The sequence below is a fragment of the Apodemus sylvaticus genome, chromosome 3 (genome assembly GCF_947179515.1).
Source record: "Apodemus sylvaticus chromosome 3, mApoSyl1.1, whole genome shotgun sequence".
In the NCBI taxonomy this organism is placed as follows: domain Eukaryota; kingdom Metazoa; phylum Chordata; class Mammalia; order Rodentia; family Muridae; genus Apodemus; species Apodemus sylvaticus.
Window position 1 is genome coordinate 167,091,185 of NC_067474.1, and position 21,495 is coordinate 167,112,679.

The 21,495-nt window shown below is 43.6% G+C and overlaps 1 protein-coding gene across 2 annotated transcripts in view; it reads right to left on the reverse strand.

Annotated features, from left to right (window-relative positions):
- The window catches only part of LOC127681707 (calmodulin-binding transcription activator 1-like), an 83,864-nt gene that overhangs the window by 50,352 nt on the left and 12,017 nt on the right, over positions 1 to 21,495 (reverse strand). For both annotated transcript variants that reach the window (XR_007977151.1, XM_052178259.1), the window contains exons 2-3: positions 7,447 to 7,516; positions 1,778 to 1,896 (exon numbers count right to left, since the gene is read on the reverse strand). Coding sequence is in view for 1 of the 2 variants with exons in the window: in XM_052178259.1 (XP_052034219.1) it covers positions 1,778 to 1,896; positions 7,447 to 7,516 (189 nt within the window). In the remaining variant the exon portion in view is untranslated. The remainder of the gene's footprint in view (positions 1 to 1,777; positions 1,897 to 7,446; positions 7,517 to 21,495) is intronic.

Sequence of the window (21,495 nt, forward strand, 5' to 3'; positions counted from 1 at the left end):
CCGAGGCCCTGGAGACAACACCCTCCTTATTTATCACACCCTCTCAACACTGCGGGGCATGGTGGCTCAGTCCAGCTATGATAACAGCTAGAAGGCTAAGGCAGGAGGACCAAGCTGGAGCACCATATCAAGACCTAGTCTTGCAGCACACACAGAAAGTCCTTGATTGATGTTTTATAACACTGCTAATGTTAGAAAGTGGAGCATGTAAATAATTTAGACTTAGAAGCAAATAAATATGTGAAAGAATTTGCCTAAAAGTTCCATAAAAGTTTAAAGCATCAATGTAAATGTATCTACCAGCTAAGTCTCAGACTTGGCCACAGTCACTTCTGAGACTCATGAGCACATTATCAGGCAGTCTGTAACATCGACTTTCACTAGCCAACACATACAATGCCTATTCCTATGGAATTGAACTGGACAGCATGCCTAATTGCGTATGTTTTGTGACAATTAGAAACCAAAGCTCAAGCATAAAAATGTGCTGTCACATGTGTGTCTCAGGAGCATCAAGAGCACTAGGTTTCTGTGTAATGCCTAACCTAGAAGAGAATTCCTGCAAAGCATCAAAAGTCTACGGAGCTGCTGACCAGAGAGACAGTCCATGACTAAGATGAATTTTCAGCATATTTACCTTTTTTTTCAGGTCTAAACTACATGAAATCCTTAGTAAGGAAACCATGCTGGTTAGAGGTGTCTAAGCTCATGCTGACCACACCACTGTGAAGCTGCTCTCCCGCAGAGCAGAGGTCCCCATGCAAGTGAGGGCAGCTCACACCTCCAAGAGCTTCTCCCTGAGGCAAAGCAGGGAGTTGGAGGTCCTGGCGAGTATTTAAAACTACAGCTTGTACGAGTGGAGAGATTCATCCCCACAGCCTCCCACAGCTCCAAACAGAGTCAAGATAAAGGTTCTAGAGACATCACTGCTCCCTCTCACATCCACTCACAGGGAGGAAGGAGCTGCACTTTATGCTAACTTAGAACTAAATAGTGAACCAGCCTAGCAAGGCAGTAACCAGCCATGTGAGTTAAAGGAATGCAGTTCACAAACTGATAAACACACACCCAGTTCTCATCACCACAGTAATCAAAGTCGCCTTACATTGAAATGGTTAATACCCAGTTTCTATCACCACTAATGGCTATTACCCTACCTTAAACACTTAGATGTCAAACTAAAACTTTAGATAGCAAAACAATGCACTACTAATATTAAGATTCCCAAATTACAATTAACCAAAAAGGAAAATCTGCCCAAGAAGATAAACTTTCTTTCTATCTACTCCAAACCTACTCTTTATCTTGATGTAAATATGTGGCCTACAATCCAGCCTGCAGGACTAATAGATTCCTATTAGTAAGGGAAAGCAGTCAGTATTTGAAGCAAACTCTCTTTCATCACCAAAGGCCTGATAAACTTGCCCCCAACTCTACAGACTTCAGATTTCCAGAGCTGCTTTCTGTCACACACCGGGACTGTAGAACTCATGCTGCCCTGAGATATAGGGAGATTAACCACCAAATGCAAGATGTGAGGGGCAAGAAAACACACCCAGCCCTCATGCTGCTTTAGTAGAGTCACGTGCACTCTCTACAGCGGTCAGTGCAAGCCAAACACACCAGACTAGCCAACTCAAGATTAAGAATCCTTTACATTGACAGGTTCTTTGTTCCATCTGGTGAATTTAAAGCTAGTATAAAGTACTTCTACATAAAACATTCTAAAGAGTCCAACCATAAGATAATATACCCTTAAAAATTGAAATGTATCTACCTCATTAGTGTTCCAGCGGTGCCTCTCTTTGGGTAAACTTGAACATTTCGGCAGACATTCAAGCAGCTTTTTCGGTAAAAAGATTTTTACATGACTACTATTGCTGTTCCCATGATCATCTATAAAGAAGAAAACAATTAATTCAGAGAAAGAAAGAGAAAGCCTCCTTTTAAGTCCACTGACAGGTCAGAAGCAGCAGCTCTGTGTGGGGCTGAGACCGGAGCACAGAGGGCCTCTACTCCTCTAAGTTCCTCATCTACACTCTCGGATGGATGGACGGATGGACAGCAGCAGGCAACTGCCTGTGAGCATCAGAAATAGACTGAGCTTTACCCCATCACAAGAGAGAGGTGGGAAGTACCCAGCAGCACCCAGAACCAGAATGCTAAAGACTCTTCCAGTGTTTCCAAAACAATATCCTCAAGATTACAAAATGACTTAACCTCACAAAATCCAGAAACTGTGTGTTAACCAAGTTTAAAGTTTCATGTTTTTGAAGTTCAAAGAAATATAATTACGTGTGACTTTTATTCATAAATTAACTGTTCCTTTGTCCCCGAAACAAATCAGATTTACCCTTTCTAAAGGAAATCACAAACTCTCATAAAGAATTTAAGTCTGTAGTTGACTAACAGATAATATGGAAGCTTTTCTCAGCTCCACCTAAAAATCGATCACTTTAATGTTATTTCCATGTATATATCTTCAGAATTCATGCAGACCATCAAATGTGAGTCGGACGATTCACTCCTTTAGACTAGACAGCAGGTCTGACTGCCTGATGCTTCCTTCCCAGACCATTCCCTTATATAGCATTTACTCCCATCATTCATTTACATAGCACTTACTTCTCCACACCTGTAAAGCAATCTCTTCCCAATCTTTTCCTGCCTCCAAACTCATGGCCAGTTGTGGTAAATTCCAGTCAGTTTCAAATTACCCACTCCAATTTTTAATGCTAATTGAAATCTCCAGTCTACTCCTAAGGGGCCCTACACTGAGTCCTGGGGACTGTTTATTACAATGTTCAACTCAAGGAGCTCCAGTCCTAGGCTCATCAGCATTCATGACATCAGTAAGACAGTAAGAACACCCACCCGGAGTTCATAGCCCATACCCATGCAGGTTCTGCTTCTCTGTGTATGTGTGATCTTAGGTGAGTTACTTAGTATCTCTAGTTTTCCTACATCATGAACCGGAGAATGAGAGATCATTTCATTCTCCCTCCAGTACAAATTTCTATAAAATTTAGGGTCCTTCAGCAATAGCTTGCCTTTTAAGTCAGGAGCCTCACAGGTCTCCAGGTGCCGTTTGATGACATTTACAGTGAAATACAATGATTTATCTGTCCAGTTATCTCTGAGCTTCTATTTAAAGCGGTCTTTTGAGGAGTAAATAAAACAACAACAAAACTTTTCTAAGGTCACAATATTTTTTTCCCAAAAATTTCTCATCTGATTAGCATGTTTTTTCTTCTCATGGATAAGGTCAAAAGAAATAAATACTGAGCACAAGATTAGTCAGAGAAAATGTACCACATCATACAGAATGTTTTATAGGAATTAACTTGAAAGTCTTAGCCTACTAACTTTTTGGGGGGCCATGAAATACACAGCCAATTGAACTGTAACACAACTATGTGTCTGTAGCAGTGGAAAACTTATGAAACTGTTCTTAGGAAATCTAAGATTAATTCCAAATTAAGATTAAATTTAAGGCTGGGCAGCGGTGGCGCACGCCTGTAATCCCAGCACTCTGGGAGGCAGAGACAGGTGGATTTCCGAGTTCAAGGCCAGCCTGGTCTACAGAGTGAGTTCCAGGACAGCCAGGGCTATACAGAGAAACCCTGTCTCGAAAAACCAAATAAAAAAAAAAGATTAAATTTAAGAATGTTGCTTAAAACAGAACGGAAATCAACAAATAGAAAGATAGGAGGACATTCCTATTAATTGCTCACTGTAAAACCTATGTAGTCTCATGTGTCCATGCACATTTCCGACAAGACTTAAAACACACAAGGCAGAATCACAGGAGTCTTTGCCTTCCTGCTCTCTAACCCGTGGTTCCGGTCTCTCTTAAAAAAAAAACAAAACAAAACAAAACTAAACTGTGGAGCACACAGTTTTGAACGTAGAGGTGAAATTCTGAAATCTATATTCTATTCAATATCGATGGGGCATCTTTAATGAAGGCAGCACTAGGATACGACTGAGTCAGTGCCCAGCGTGCCGTGGGTATGAATAGCCATCTCCCTGAGTAGCCATTTAAAGAAACCCTAGTTTCTATTTCCATCTGTAGTCACAACCAATGCTAAATTTCTATCCCTTTAGCCTCTACCTGGCGCTGCCAGCAGTAAAGTATGTGTGTGTATGTGTGTGTGTGACAGAGAGAGAGAGAGAAAGAGACAGAGACAGACAGACAGACAGGCAAAGACAGAGACAGAATGTTGAGTGCACACGGGTGTGAGAGGAATGTCAAATAAGCGTGTGAGAATGTTGTATGAGAAAATGTTGAACAGACAATGATAGTGCATGCCTTTAGTCCCAGTTCTAGAAGGCAGAGGCGAGTGGATCTCTGTGAGTTCGAGGCCAGTCTGGTCTACACAGGAGTTCCAGGTCAGCCAGGACTACAAAGAAAAAGCCCTGTGTCAAAAAACAAAAAGCAAAACAAAACAATAAGGTAGAAACTTGGAGGCTGGAGAGAAGGATCACCAGTTACAAGAACTGGCTACTCTCCCAGAGGATCTAGGTTCAATTCCCAGCACCCACACGGCAGTTCATAACTGCCCATTAACTCCAATTCCAAGGAATCCAACAGACATACAAGTGAACAAAACACCAAAGTATATAAAATTAAAAAATAAATTAAATGTATAAAAGGAAAACCTTAAGTGTGAACTGAGTCAGAGAATGTTGAATGTGTTTTTTGTGTGTATTTATGTGTGAGAGAATGTTGAGTGTGTGTGTGTGTGTGTGTGTGTGTGTGTGTGTGTGTGTGTAAGAGAGAGCTTATATGCATGAGTTCCTATTCTCAATAGTGCAACTGCTCCAGGAAAGCTCCAGGCAGGACTCCACTGCAATCCTAGCTGAGGAAAACACTTAAAGAGGAAAGTATAACACTATGTGTCACTGTCACTGTCACAGTCCGCCAGAGCTCTCCACAGGACTGTACACTGAGGGTTGCTCTGCTTTTAAAGTGCCCCATTCCCAGAATTCTAGGCTTGTGCTGAACAAAGGCCAGGTGATCTCAAGAACTGTAATGATGGGTAAACAGCCCCACTCAGCTTATGAAAACGCAAGCTCAATACTGGGCAGAGCTGGAACTCAAAAGGGAGAATGCTAAACTCCTACTTCACACTTCAGAGTTTAGCATGATGGTAGACTATGTGCCTAGATGCACAGGGTCCTGAGTTCAGGCCCCAGCACCATGAAAAAATAATCCAACTTCAGCGCTTCTGGTTAAAGTATGGCAATAAGGGCTGGAGAGATGGCTCAACGTCCAAAGGTCCTGAGTTCAAACCCCAGCAACCACATGGTGGCTTACAGCCATCCGTAATGGGATCTGATGGCCTCTTCTGAGGTGTCTGAAGACAGCTACAGTGTACTCACGTATAATAAATAAATAAATATTTTTTAAAAAGTATGGCAATAAAAAAAAATTTTTTAATTAAAAAAAAAACCCGTTCTTTATATTGGAACAGAACTGTTCACATAGTAATACTACATAAAAATGTAATCTTAATTAAAAGCTACTGTTTAATGTTTTTACAATAGCTGTAAATAATTAAATAATAGAACATATGTGCTAGTTTTAAAACCCCAGTAACAGTATCTTAACAGTAAAACTAAGTATAAGCCGGTTTCAACTGTCCCTCCATATTCAACCCAAACAGTTCAACTCTGACACTGCAAAGCGGGAGTATCAACTGCACGACAGGCACGCACTTCATTATCGTTATCTAGCAAAAAATGTGTGATACATGACTTCACAATATAATTTCCTAACCTACTCACAATAAAAATGTAACCAGTGGGGCTCCTGAAATTGACAGATGATGTGCTTGGCTGACAGCTATAATTCTAGAGAATGAACCATCCTTTCTAGTCAACCTTCAAATATTTTCTAAATGATCATGTTAGATTCATAGTGTAATTTAACTAAATCTTTCTAAAATGTACAAAAATGTTCACTCAACTAACTGAATTCTAACCTCCAGTTTTGGTTCTGAAATTGAGATTTGCATTGCCAAACCTCTGACTCAAATCTGGATAAATGCACTTGGCCTGTTCCTGGGTGCTCTGATTTCTGCAAGCTCAGGCATAAGTATATCAGCTGGATCAGCCTGGAGATGATACCTCCAACATCTTTCATTAGAATACAAATAGGGCAGTTTGGGGCCTGGGGCCGCCCTCTGCTTTGAGTGGGAACCGGGTGGGAGTGGCTAGGCCTCTGGTAGCACAAGTCCAACTGCTAACTCTTGAGGACGCGTGCTCAGCAGTGTGGAGAGGAAGAATGAGAAGGAGGCTCCACACTCTTCTGTTGGCTCTAAGTACTATGTGCTTAGACTTGATTAGTGGGAGGGAAACAAGCACACACTGGTGCAGTCCTGACGGCAGTACTCACACAACGCACTGCCATGACTGACCTAACCTTCCAGTTCCTGTCACACAGACAGGAAGTAAGCCCTGACTGTGCACAGAGCAGAGTGCTGGTCTGAGCAGGTGCTACAAAGCCAATGAACCCATCTGTATTCTCCAGAAGGAGTCTCAATGGCTAAAAAGCAGTTAATAAATTAATAGTGTTGGTATTTTACAAGCTCTTTTTCCCCTCTTCATGGAGGTATGAGTACCACTGTCACCCTTCCTAGTCTTAAGTAGCCCAGGGTTACTGTTTTCTTCTCAATCATGTCACTATGTCCCTGGTCCAGGTTTAAGGATACCCATGAGGCAGGTTCTGTAACCTCCTATTCATTCTACAGTTGCCATTTCAATATGATATAATATAATATAATATAATATAATAAATATAATATAATATAAACTCAAAACAGAGGGAGGCCTGGGTGCCTTACCCTGAGTCACACAGGCTCAGGCACTCTCCTGTCCTTCACTTCCCTCAGCTCCAGCTCTAGGAGCAGGTGATCAGGTTCTATACTGACTAGGAGGCAGACACTCCTGGAGGACGATGCTAACACACCAGGCACCAGACGGGAGTGTATGCTAGGCTCTCTTGTTTAATGCTCATGAGAACTGTGAGTTCTAATCACCCCCACTCTGCAGATAAGGAATTTGAGGGTTCTGACCAATTTGGCCAAGGTCCACTTTTATAAGTAACTCAACTGGGATTCAAAAAGCCCTCTCTGGCTCCTGCACAACAGCACCTCGCCCTACTCTGCACCACCTGCTACTGGACACCTCAGGTACAGAAGAGCTGTACTAACAGCAGCACCTGAGGGGCTCTGACCTTTCTGTGTGGCTCACAGAAAGCTCACAAGCTGAGCACTGTTTATGTTGCCTAAAAGGACCAAGTAACTCATCTGAGATCACACAACAGCAAAAAGCAGAAACCCAGGACCTCCTGGTCCAGGGCTGTCTTCACTGCACTTGAAGGAGTTACTCTGGCTGCCAGGCCCACCCATTCCTGAAAGTCAAAAGCTTTTCAAATCCTACCTTCTATAGGTGGCACGGTGTTGAGAACACAGTAGGTGCTAGTTCCGCAGAATACACTTTGGGAAACGCTCTAAGGAAACAGAAAATAAAATGTAAAACTAATCTTTGAAAGACACATATCTGGCTCTTCTGTGATATTCCTGCCAAAGATGCAAAACCTAAATCTAACCATGAGGTAACATCAGACAAATCCAAATGTGGGCATTCTACAAAATGCCTGGCCTAGAATCTTTCATGTCAAGTTTCACAAGTGAGACAGACTGAGAGCCTCTGAGGACCGTCTGTTACCCAGGAGAATGAAGAGGCTACTGATTGTGCCCCGGGAATCTGTGGATTGTTTATAATTGGTCAAAAGTGAGATAGGATCCGAGGGTCCTATGTTAGAAATGTCTCAGTGCTAACTGCCAGGTTGTGGCTGTTGTAGTTAGGGATCAAAACGTTCTTGTTTGTGAGACATACACATCACAGCATTTGGGAGTGCTGGAGACACTGACATCTCATCTGCAAATGGTTCTGAGATAACAGTGCTTTGCACTGGAGGCTTTACATCACTTTGAAACTTAAGACAGGGCTGGAACGAGCGGGGCTGGAGTGAGCAGAGGTTCTGAGTTCAATTCCCAGCAACTACATGATGACTCACACCATCTGTTCAGCTGTACTCATATACATAAAATAAATAAATATTAAAAAAAGCAGCAGCAATGTCCACGACATCCTTATCAACATTATTACTAACCACATCCCAGCAACGCACCCAACACTAACTCATACAAAAGTGCCAGCTGAGCACCAAAGGGCATTCCATGGAGGACAAGAGGAGAAAATCAGAAGACATGGACTCTGCTGGCAAGTCTCTGGTCTCTCCAGTCAATTATTTTCAGTCCTAAAAATAACTTCATGTTTGGCTGCGATACTAATTGAGATTTTAGATTATTTATCATATATTATAAAACACACATTTTTACACTTGGAGAAACAAATTTCAAGTTCAACAACCACCCACTGCATTTACATGTGAAGTACAAAGACTGTGGTTCCATCACCTACTAGCTATCCTTGGAAAGTGCCTGAGCCTCCAGAGGTGATATGTCACCACAGAGGCAAGATGACACTCCCTCCCACGATGGTGCTTCCCTCTCCTGTCTTCTCAAACGTAAGAACAGTCAACTATCCCACTACTTTATAAACAGCACTCTTGCAAGGTTAACAAAGATAATCTTTAACAATTTTAACATTTTCTAAGAGCAAAGAAGCAGCCTCACTAAACATAACTTTTCCTTTTCCTGTCTCTTCCAGCTGTGGCGATCCAGAGTCTCAGAAGTAAATACAGTCCAGCTGCCCCATACTACAGCTCCTACCCAGAACAGCCAGCAGCTCCTTAGCTCTTTCTCTTCAGTGTCTGGAAACTTCACATACGACTTTTACTGTCCTTCTCCATTTGCTTTAACCAATAGCAGCAACCTATGATGGCATCTGCATTGACAACCTCTGTAAACATCTAGATCCAAGAACCCTCCCTACAAATGAAAGAATATGGCCCATGTTAGAATTGCCCAGCACACCATAGGGGATCACAAGACATCATGAAGCACGGAAGAAGGGAAGTAAGCAAAGCCCCTCTTGCACCTGCCAGCCTCCACACAAGCCTGCTAATCACACAGAGACAACTGTTTCACATTCAAGACTTAACATTGTCTGCCTATTACTAAAAGCAATTAACATTGGTTTTAAGGGTAGCTACTACTCAGGACATCTTAACAGTCTCAAATCAAAGGTTTTTAAATCACTAGTGTTTGGTGAGACACACTAACATAAATAATCTCACAAATGATGGGGTTTTCACATCTAGCTTCCAAGTCTAATAGTAAGTAAAACACTCAAAGTAGCAACACAAGAGTTCTGACACTGAGCATAACAGACACTAAGGACAGAGCTCAACCACGTCCCCTCCCCCCACCAGCACTGATTTCAGAAGTTCCCGGTTGATTTAACCAGAAAAAGAGGTTGCCTAACATGGAAGCAAAATCTTATAAATCAGAACCTCAAACCCTCCAAGTTCTCACAGCACATAAGCCATGACACAAGACAATGGGAACAACACAGGCAGCCACTTTGACTAGAATCAAGGGACTTTCACAGGACCACATGAGCACAGTTCTCGATGCCTCTCTGCAATAGTGCAGTGACTTGGCCGAAGGAAGACCTGCTAATCCCAAGGTCTGCAAAGCTGGAGCCATCCATCCTTCTTGGTTCCCCAACTCACTGCTCACAACTCAGGACAGATCAACCCCAAAGGGACAGCCCTGCAGCATGGGAAAGTAGAGGTATGGGTGCAAGTCCTCCCACAGTGTGTGTCCTGATGCTCTCCCAGGCAACAGGCCTTCAAGACACCTCTGGCCCCAGGGTTAGGCATGCTGGAGATGGAAGGGTGAAAAACAGGCACTCCTCCCACAGCACGTGACTGTAAGTGACTAAAGGCCTTGAGAGAGAGGAGGAGGAAAGCACTTCACAATCTTTGCAGTAAACACTGAGGATGTTAAAGCCAGTCCACAAAGCTTATTACATCAAAGGGGAAAGCAGCCATATTAAATGCAGTAAGCCACTGTCCCAATTACAAGTGATACATCAAACATTTTCGTCATCTGCTCTACCAAGACTTGGGCTGGTTCTTGAAGACCCATGGTCCTGACACGTAAGAAGTGTGATTAAAGAAAGTTAACTGCTCAGCAGCCTCACGAGACACTCCAGGTACAGCATCTCAAAAGACCACGTGACACAAAGCATGCTGTCCACACCCACATCAGCACATTCAAAGTCCCTAACAGGTGTCTGTCCCTGTGTGCACAAGAGTCACCTCCAAGCAACAGCGCTGGCATCCATGCCCCTTCTATCCCATGGCAGGACTTCATGGGTCCCTGGGCTACTCTGCACTAGGACAGCTGGGACAGCACATGCTCATGCCCACACGCTCAAGGAGCTAGGGCAGAAGACCACTGGTGAGACTGACCAGAAAGCCATTCCTCACTGCAGGAGAGAAAGGCCCAGAAAAGGAAATAGGTTCAAGACCCACTGTCATCTCAGCATAACACCATCTGTAAACTACCTTTAACTGCAGAAGATGCACTTCTTTTAGAAATGTCTTCAACTAACCAAAAACACCACCTTTAATCCCTAGATCACTCTGCATCTACAGCCAATCTAGTCGTTTTTCTTCTCTGGTAAACATTTCTAACACACTCAAGTCTGACTGCATACCAAGGGCACTCTTGAAGGGCTGTCTGCTCAGCCTGCTCACTCCACTGTCTGTAGTGCTTCACTCAAAGTCAGCCACAAAAAGGAAGTTCAGGTGTCTGTGGCATTTATAAATAAACAATATTTCCAGGAGTTCGTGGAAAGGAAAGAGCAATGCCCTGGGCTTTAGTCAAGGCACTGGGCCTCTGCTAACACAGCACAGCCACAGCCCAATCTGTAGTTCTCAGACACGGCTCTGAGGAGCTGTCCCTCAGCACTCCTGTACCACACAGCAGCAGGTCAGTAGCTGTGAGCTCCCTCTCACTCCAGCTTATGTTGGGGATATTCTTTAGAACAAGTTGTGTCTCTTTATTCAAGAAACTGAACAAAACGAATTGTCATGGACACTAAGAGCCAATATTAAATTTCTGGTTACAAGCCTGCTAAATGAGAAAAGTGCAAGGTGTGTCAGAAGACACGCTTAGGAGACACTCCTTGAAACCAGGCTAGTGACACCTGAGACTGAAGAACCAACACAAGATGCTTTATCCTTTTCCTCAACTACAAAAGGTCAATGGGGGAGGAGGTCATGTGTGGAACAGCACAAAAACATTGTAAGCTTATTTATCTCATCACTTTCTTCACAAAGCCTGAAACACCCTCAGGGCTACAGTTCTACCATAACCCTCAACACCACAGAAGATCCGAGACAAAACCAAAGCAAATGCTTGCAACAAAAGGGGCAAGTCTAGAAGGCAGTTCTTCCCTTCTCCCAGCAGGCAAAACAGCAACAACAACAACAACAACAACAACAACAACAAGGAGACACCATCTGCTAAGTTGGCTGGAAAACCTGGAGACTCCAAGAGCGCTGGGTCTACAGGTGAGTGAGTGTCTAGGGCAAAGCCAACTGAGCGGCAGAGCCACATCTGGAATGCATCCAGCCTTATGGAGAGCCAGGGAAATGGAGCTGATTCCCCACAGCCAGAGGTATGTGTAGGGTACACAGTAATCTCAGAATTTTTGGAGGAATCTTTACAGATAAGAATCATACTACGGTCATAATTTTATAAGATCAATTTTCCCAGGACATAAGTATATTCAACAATCTGAAAATAAACAGTGCTTAATAAATGTCATCATTTGTACAAATATCCATACTCCAATACAACATGTTCTAGAAACAAGCATATAAGACCTAAACCCTGTTGCTAGTGACTGCTCAGAGACAAGAGATAAAGTATCAGCAGAATCACCTAGGCCCTCCATCTGTACGGATGACTCTGTGTCAACTTGACTCAAGCTAGAGTCATCAGAGACAAAAGAGCCTCAGGTGAGATCCAGCTGTAAGGCACTTTCTCAATTAGTGATCAATGAGAAAGGTGGTAGGTGGTACCATCCCTGGGCTGATAGTCCTGGGTTCTTTAAGAAAGCAAGCTGACAAATCAGGGGAAGCAAGCAAGCCAGTCAGCAGCACTCCTCCATGTCCTCGGTGTCAGCTCCTGCCTCCAGGCTCCTGTCCTGCTTGAGTTTCTGTCCTGACTTCCTTCAGTGATTGATGAATAGCAATGTGGAAGTGTAAGCTAAATAAACCCTTTCCTTCCAACCTTTTTTTGTTTGTTTTGTTATGGTATTTTGTTGCAGCAACACAAACCCTAACTAAGACGCCAGCTAACACATCATCACAAGTGGCATCTCACATAAAATCTTGGTTTATTCCTACAAGTAGTAGCAGACAATATGGACATTCTAGAAAAAGAATAAGAGCAAGTCTGGGCACTTGACCAGGATCACTGGCAGGGAGACAGGCAGAGCTCCTAGCTGTCACAGAAACCTGGGAATACTGCCCCACTAGGAAGTGCCCAGAGTTAGAGCAGGAAGAGTGAAAAGGCTCAATGCTGATCTAAGATTTTCACAACTTCTGAGCATTTTCTGTCTTATGAACCATACCACCTATCACCTAACACCACAGCCCTTAAAATTAAACTAAAGCTAAAGGAGAGAAGGACTGTTTCCACAAAAGCAAAGAGGCACAGGCAGGACAATGGCAGAAATGCCTGCCCTGACCCCAGTGAAGTGTGGCGTGCAGCTCAGGGTGAGCAGAGCAGAGCTAGGAAGGAAGCCGAGGCACAGGGAAGGCCGAAGGAGGCAGTCACAAGGCCAGTGCGCAGCGCCTCACCTATTGCACTGAGAAAAGCGGCTCTCAACCAGATTCCTAGCATGGTTACTATTAAACTACTCAAAAGTTCTAACACAATTATCAGATTGCCAAGCCCAGGGAAGATCAGAGGCAGCAAATCAGAAGGAAAGAAACAGGACTAAAATCCCACAAAGCAGCAGAAGCAAGCATGCCTAGACAGCAAAGACAGGTTTTGTTTGTTTTTGAAAACAATAAAGACCAAAAAAGGCTTAGGAAGGTACAGCAGCTTGGATTCATGTGCCATGACTAAATGCTCCCTCACAAGGCCCCAACTAACACAGTCGTCTACACAGCTCAGTGCCATAACCTATGTCCATCACAATGAAGCCAAGTGAGCAAACAAGACGCCGTAAATTCCATACACTCTATATATTATCAAAGGCCAGTTTTGTCTGTGTAACATATAAAATACACCCAAGTGGGCTGACTCGTTTCATCAACAGCACCCTGAAACTGAAGGGGTCACCTGTACTGGCCAGTAACCTCAGGTAAACAAGTCTGCTTTTACCAAGGGAGAATCTCATCAGGGCCAGTTATAAGACAGTAATGTTAATGACATGAAAACTGACTCGTCCTAGTGTAGTAATACAGGCTACCTGAAAAGCATCACCATATGGCCACATCTCTTCCATAACTCCCATCACAGCAAGCATACCATCTGCACCCACAGGGCCTCCACTTGCAGCACTGCCCCAATGTCTCCACATCGCCTTTCCCTCCGTCCCTCCCTACTGCAGGAAGCAAACTTCGTGACGGACCTGCTGCAATCCATCATGTTGACATCTTCACACACTCTGAAGGCTGTATGAAGTGAGCACGTACTTGCTTTAGACCAGTGTAAGGTTTCATTTCCTGGGTGAAACAGATTGTGACTTCTGTCATCTTGCTACCCAGTCTTCTTAACTTGCTGATAAAGGATGCCAAGTGGGAGAGGCTCATTAAAGGTAGCCTCCCACTAAGTGAATTCTCAGATGCCCTGGGAGCTTGGAAGCCAATTCTTCTCCAGCTGAACCTGCACACAAGAGCCAAGCCCTGACTAGCACTGAAATGGTAAGTTCATGAGGCCCTAGGCAGAAGTTAGCCATGCCCTTCTGAACTCCAGACCCACAGAGAGCCCTGGAGTAATAGCTGTCATGTTTTAAGAGGCAAGTCTGTGGTCATGTTTTACAGCATCAGCAGATGAACTAACTGTACAGCCACAGCCCAACAGGTGACAGCTGCCCCATTTTGTTTCTCTCTTTAACCCATCATTTCACTGTCATTTCCTTCAACCATCTTCATATACCAACAAAATTTATGTCAGTGTGTATGAATGTTCTGCCCTCATGTGTATCTATGTACCACGTATGTGCCTGATGCATGCAGAAGACAGGGAAGGGTGTTAGGTTCTAGCATTTCGGGAGCCTATGACCTGCCATGTGGGTGCTGAGAATCAAACCTGGTCCTCTGCAGGAGCAGCCAGTGAGTGCTCTAAAGCCATCTCTCCAGGTCTACAGTCCTCTCCCCTGACCCACTCCCAAGCCACATACTGTGGGATCCTGGACCTGGTTCCTATTCAGTTGCCTCTCTGGCCATTCTTTCCTAGCCCCTACGTATCCTCTTCCGAACCTTTCTACCCCCAAATACCTTCTCTTCCCCATGGCAACCACAAGCACTACACAGAGCTCTCCTAATTCTTTTGCTATGACTCACCCTATTCGTCCAATAGGCACTGTTAGTGCTCTGGACAGGACACGGCACTGAGCCCAGTCGAGCAAGGCTGCTGCTTCGATGAAGCCTGTGCTCCCCGGACCCTCCAGATGCACTCACTGTTTTCCATTTTGCCCTGTACCAAGAAAACTTCCCACCATGCATGTCAACATCAGGGTCCTCTTGCTGTCTGACAGTACCATGAAGAAAGAGAGGTACAAGACTTAAGTCTTGTCCCCAAAAGTTTCCAATGTGGCTGTGTGCACATACTTTTGTATCATCTTTCTCTTCTCAGTACATATGGTTCAAAATCTAGGAAGCACCTTCTAATATGGCCTACACTCTGCTACAAAATTCATTCACTATTCACTCATTCACAGAGGGGTGTGTGCAGGGGTGTGTACACTCACACCTACTCGCTTTTTCTTCAGCCAAACGCTATCAAGAGTTCTTGTCAGGCATGATTTTCCCTAGATACTGATCATATCTTGTTTGCTCACTGGCTCATTTCTCAATCAACAAATGAACTTACTCATGCCCACCCTCTAAAACATGTATCTAAATGAGGAAAAAGAAGAGTGGACGAGCAGCCTCAAGGCTGTGGACAGAGAGCAGAGTGCTGTGGCAAGCTGATACCCGATCAAATCTAGACAGAGGAAAGGCCAAGAAGGCTTGTAAGAGTCACATTCAAACTAAAACCCGAGACAGGCAGAGAGCCACCAAGCACATGTGAGCTATGGCCTGCATTTTGCAGTCAAGAGTAGATGTGTAGCTCACCTACAACCATGAAGAAATGCAGATCCACCACACAGCAGACTGAAGACTTCACCATGCTGTGGGTGTAGCTGAGTGGTGCATAAAGCAGGGCAGAGAGTCTTTATTAGTACCTTAGAGGAAAACGGACTTTACCCAATCTATTCTACTTCTCTTCTGGAAACAACATTGGTAAAAGTTAGAGTCAGAAAATAACCTAATTCTCTACACATCTATAATACGAGCCCATCTGCTCACCTAGAACTCTGTAATTCCTTCCTCAGTTAGACTCCACAAGCTCTCCAAGGTTCTGTCCAAAATCCTCCTGCCTCTCAGGTTAGCCTTTATTCTATATTACACTTGCTTTAAGAGCACTGGATCCCATCTGCAGCTCATATGACATCCTCATGTCAGTCTCTCCCTTGCCTCTCACCACCCCCACTGTTCCATGAAGACAGGAAGAGAGACTGAATCTTTCCTTTTCTGAGCTTTGCACAGACAGTTATTATCTGCTGAGTAAATGACCTGACTCAAAAGCACAGTAGCAGATTCCCACAGTAAATACTAGACTATCTTCTGCCTCCAACCACTGTATAAATGTCAGTGCCACTAGTTCTACCTCCAATAATTACATATATACACTCATACATACATACAATGTGCTGATTCTATGTTAACAAATGTATATTAACCAGCATGCCAAATTTTTTCTATAGAGACAAACTATGAGTAAACCTTTAGATCACACACTTGAGTGTGTAAGCATCTATAGGTCATCCGTAAGCACAGCTGCCTGCTATCTTACACCCTACAAAGCCTAGCCCCGGCCTAACAGTGCACATCAGTGTTACATCAAGACAGCTCACTGCCCTGATAATTGCAGGCAGCAGTATGCTTTCAAGGTGAGATGCTCAGCATCTTGAGCTAAGCAGGAGTTACTAAGCATAGAGGCAGATCCATTAGGATGATTTTAACTCCTCGAACAGATACAGATTTAGCATAATCTCAATTGCATTTACTGTACAAACTGGCAAGTTGATTCTAATATTCAAATAAACACAAGGAATGTATTATAGTCAAAAAGCAATTCTAAAAAAAAAGAACACAGCTGGAGGCCTACGCAGGCCTGCAAACCTAGCTCTCAGGATGGTGAAGCTGCAGGATTGCAACAAGTGTGAGGCCAGCCTGAGCTACATCAAAACTCAGCCTCAAAACAAAACAAACACCACTGCATCCCAAAGCTCCAGTAAGAGATGAAGCCCATGGTGACAGCATAAACAACATGTGTAAAGAGAGGAGATGAGGGCTGAGGCCCCAGAAAAAGCCTTCACAGACAGTTAAACCACTTCCAACAAGGGTCAGACACCTCGATGAGGACAGAACAGTGTTCTTCAACAACTGGGCATTACCTAGGAACAGAAAGTCTACCTCATACTACAAACAAACACTAATGCAAAAATGAACCAGAGATCTAAACACGAGAGCTAAAGCTATAAACTTAGAAGAAAGCTTAGGAATAGGGTTTCATGACCTTGGATGAGGCCTTGCCTCCTTACTGACAGCTAATACCTCATCAAAGTGCAATGTTCTATGCTTCAAAAGACAATCAAGAAAATGAAAATGAAAGAAAATATCTGATTAAGAACTGATATATATATTCACAATCTAGTAAGAACTTTTCCAATCCAGCAGGAAAACGGTAACAACTGAATGTATAACAGGAATGCCTCAGAAGATACACACCAGACCCCTCTGAGCAGACCACCATCAGTCACTGGGAAATGCACATGCAAACCACACGGACAGTCATCTTCCCGTCTATAAGAACCAGGAGAAACAACAAGGACAGACAGTAGCAAATGTTAGCTAGCAAGGGAGGAACTGGAGCCCTTAGCCCTGCTGCTGGGAGCACACTCCAGAGCAGCCATATCACACAAGAATCCAGGTTCTTTAATAACAGAGTAAACTATAAAACAGCATTTCTATCTTAGGCACGGTACCCAAGAGAAGAGAAAACCTACCTATAGAAATACCTGTGAGGACACACCCTCATTGAGTGCTGAATGGAGACTGGGATGTGGCAAACAGTTAAAGGGATTTGACACCTTGAAACGGATAAAGAGACAAGAACTTCAGAGCATCACTGGCCATACAATAGCATGAATCCACAGACCCATCAAGACAGGAAACAGATTAGTAACTGCTCAAGTCAAGGGAAGAATGGGGAATGCCTTCTAAAACATACAAAATTTTATTTGTACATTAACTGTACAAAAAAACTCTGTTTCGTTATGACATTTTTCATACATTGTTGCAATGTGATTTGATTTTAGTAGGTTTTCTTTCTGGACTAAGGAGAGCAGTGTGGATTTGAAGATGGCTGTACAACTGTATCAAAAATGGTCACAGGGTGTATGTGGCTATGAAATCTACTTTAATAATGATATTTTTAAAAAAAGAAATCAAGCTGTGGGTAGTGACGCTTGTAATCCCAGCATTTTGGGAAGTAGAAGCAGAAGGACCAGAAGTTCAAGGCCAGCCTCAGTTACATACATACAGAGTTCTAGGTCAACCTCAGTGCCATGAGAATGAGACAGACAGACAGTCATTCAGACACACAGACACACACACACAGACACACACACAGAGAGAGAGAGAGAATCAATTCCTTTTCCTAGTAAAACCTCCTTATACCTCTTTCTTTTGGTGGGCACAGCACAGTGCTGCACAATGCTCCCTGCACACTATCTACTCAAGGTCATCACTATTAAACATTGTAGGTATTGAAAGTTCGCAGGCTCTCTGCCCTTTACAGTCTTCCAAACAGTTCTTTCATAGTCTTCAATGTGCTTTCTGTAATTCTATGAGAAATCATGAAGAAAAAAAAAGAGAGAGAGATCAAGGAACAGGAAGGAAATGTGAAGGTGACCCAATGTGAAGAGGAACAATGAGATGCACACAAGTGGCCACAGGCAGAAACACTTCTGGGTTCTTCCTCCCATACCCATTCTCTGAGTACTATCTTCCATTGTTTCTAGAATTTATGTTTATCATTTTTAATTAAATGCGTGTGTGTGTGTGTGTGTGTGTGTGTGTGTGTGTGTGTGTGTGTGTGGCATATGGGATAGTTTGTATACAAATGAATGCAGTCAGTCACCTACAGATTCCCCGGAGCTAGAGTTACAGGCAGTTGTAAACCACCTAACACGGATACTGGGAACAGAACTCCAGCACTCTGCAAGAGCAAAACCAGAAAGCATTCTTAACTGCTGAGTCTTCTTCTCTAGCCGCAAAACTCCACTAAGCTGTCCATAACTAGGGGAAAGGAAGTGAAGTCTACACAAAGATCCGAACTATGAGACCTCAGCTGACAGTGACACCCACCTCCCAAAATAAACGCCTGACATACCTGGGAGTGCTCACAGGGCAAACAGCACACAAACCACTGTATTCTCGGTATCCCACTTTACACAAAGCACAAGTTTTGTATAGTCACAACACCCAGAAGTGATTTATTTCTCATACACCATAGCTGACCAATACGTTCAGCCTCCAATCTGTAGCTACAATAAAGATTTTCTATTACATTTGTTTATTTGTGTATGCACCTTTGTTGTGGAGGTTAGAAGATGACTTTAGGAGTTAGTTCTCTCTTTTTACCATGTGGGTTCAAGGAATCAAACTCAGGTGGTCAGGCTGAGAGGCACACTAAGCCATCCAGCCAGCCCACAGTATTTTTTACATTACTTGATGGAGCCAGTATAAGGTGCCATGACCCTGCTACAGAGGCACGATCTCTTCCCTGCTTAGCCCCTCTACATAATTAGCAAGCTTCATCTTAGCCTACCTCCACCAGCACAAAAACCTGGTGTCTGGACACAAAACAGGGTTCAGTCCAACTCTGTCTTGAATTTTCTATACCTCCTGAGCCTTCAAAGGTGAAGTCTGATAATGGTGAGCACCAAACCAGAGCCAAGACATACATGAGCCATGACTGATGCACAGCAGACAGCACCTGCATGTAACTTAAGCTAAGACATGAAGAAGGTCCCCTCGATAGAAAACTGATAGGCAGCAGGACATGAAAAATGGGATCCCAGCTCAGCCCAAAGTGTCTCTAGAGCTAACTTCCTGTGTACATACACAAGGACAGTCCCATGTTCTTGCTGCTTTACCGTCTGTCCCAGAAGCCACAGCACTAAAACTGCCCCCACTTAACCTGTCCTATGTGGCCAGACTCTTGCAACCCAAAATGCACTAATTCTTTTTGAAACAAGATTTCACTATGTAGAGCTGGTCTAGAAATCACTCTATAGACCTGGCTGACTCACCCAGAATGCATTACAGCCTTAAGAATTAGATGTCACCATGGCATTCTCTTCTTCGGTAGTGCTACAATATACCCAATACACAAGTTACCCTTGTAGCCATTACTGAACACACAAGGTAGTGTGTACACACACTGTGCATCATTTATCACTGATCACTTTTAAAAACATTCAGAAAGATCCTAAGTTTTTATTATTTTACTGATCCAACAGTTCTACATCTGCTCCTTCATCAAATGGCAAGAGCAAAGAACCTCTGCAGGGCAGGCCTGGCAAAATACGCAGAAGACAGCAGAGAGCAGTCACCACACCTGAAGCACCAAAGCAGGTGCATAATCACCGAGGCCACAGGAGCTACAAATGCCAAGAGGACAGACAAGAGCCATCACAGCGTTTGCTCAGGCTGAGAGGTCGTCTCAGTACCACACATGCAGCAGAGGGCACCTGCACAAGCAGCAATGGCTTACATGTAGGATAATGTGACTGGTACAGAAAACAGAAGTCTCTTCCCACCCAAAATGCCTGCAGTAAATTCTGGGCAAGTAATCGGTGATCAATTTCTGGAGGACCCCTAGGAAGAAACAAAAGTCCTTAAAAGCTCTGAGTGCCCACTCACCACCCCTCTACCGTTATAGCACAACAGCCACCATCAATAAAACTAAATGAGCAAGAAACCGCCTCAGAAGCTGTGTCAAAGCCAACCACTCAGCCAGCATATTTCCTAACAGCAGAGACGGGACAAGACAAAGACCATGAACAGGAACACCAGGAACTTGACCTTGTCCTCCTGTATCTTTAAGTACAAAAGAAACTCAAAACATGAATTATGCTCAAGACCTCCCATAATGCTCGACCTGGAACAGCCCAGGGATTGTGTCTAAGCAAAGATGCTATACCATTGATTGCAGCAGACCATAGCAACTCCCCAACCCACGAGTTTAATAGGAAGAGTCTGTGTTTACTGAATTGCTGGCAATCAATACATTTTAATAACACTTATATTAATCAAATCCAAAAAACATAGCTAAATGAATATAAATACTATCTAGAACATACATGTCTGGGGTCAGCAAATAATACTTTTTCAAACTGCAGTCATATATTATTTAAGTCTACTTTCTAAAACTATAAACCTTCATTCATACCTAAATAAAGGCTTTAAATCCACAACAGACGATACCTAAGAAGACTGTTTCTGTACTGAAAATCTTCACCAAAAACCTTAACATTTTTTTAAACTTTTCTTCCAACAGAAAGGGAGCATGTCTGTGTACAGCAAGCATAAAGGAGGCACCGCAGAGGCGAGCCTTCAAATCCCCCGCCGTGGCTTGAGCCTGCATAGTTATTCTTGACCTGGTATAAGAACTTCAAAAGGAAAAAGAAGTCCCCCAGAGCAGCCAGTATCAACAAAGGAGCTGTGAAGTCACCTGCAGCTATCCACCTTCACTTCCTCACCATCCCTAGGAAGAATGGAGAGAACTTTCAGAGGACATTCCTGGGACGGCGCTTTATCCATCTGGACAATCTCCTCACAATCATTACCAACTAACTCATGACACAGCTGAGGTCTGGGAAAGGTAGAATGAGGAGAGGAGACAGAGTCAAAAATAACAAATGGATGCATGAGAATTGTCTGATAAGGACAAAAGGTAAGGAGGCCCAAGAGAGAGGCTACTACTACCTCTAGCCCCAAAAGCAGCATCAAAGTCAGCAGCATCCTGCTGGTGGGGCTTCTTAGCCCAAGGTCACCCCTCTACTAAGGGGAAGAAGCAGCCCTACCCAGGAACCACAGGAGCTGGTTAAAAGACAGCAGATTAGCTTATCACTGCTTGATTCAGGGAGGGGAAG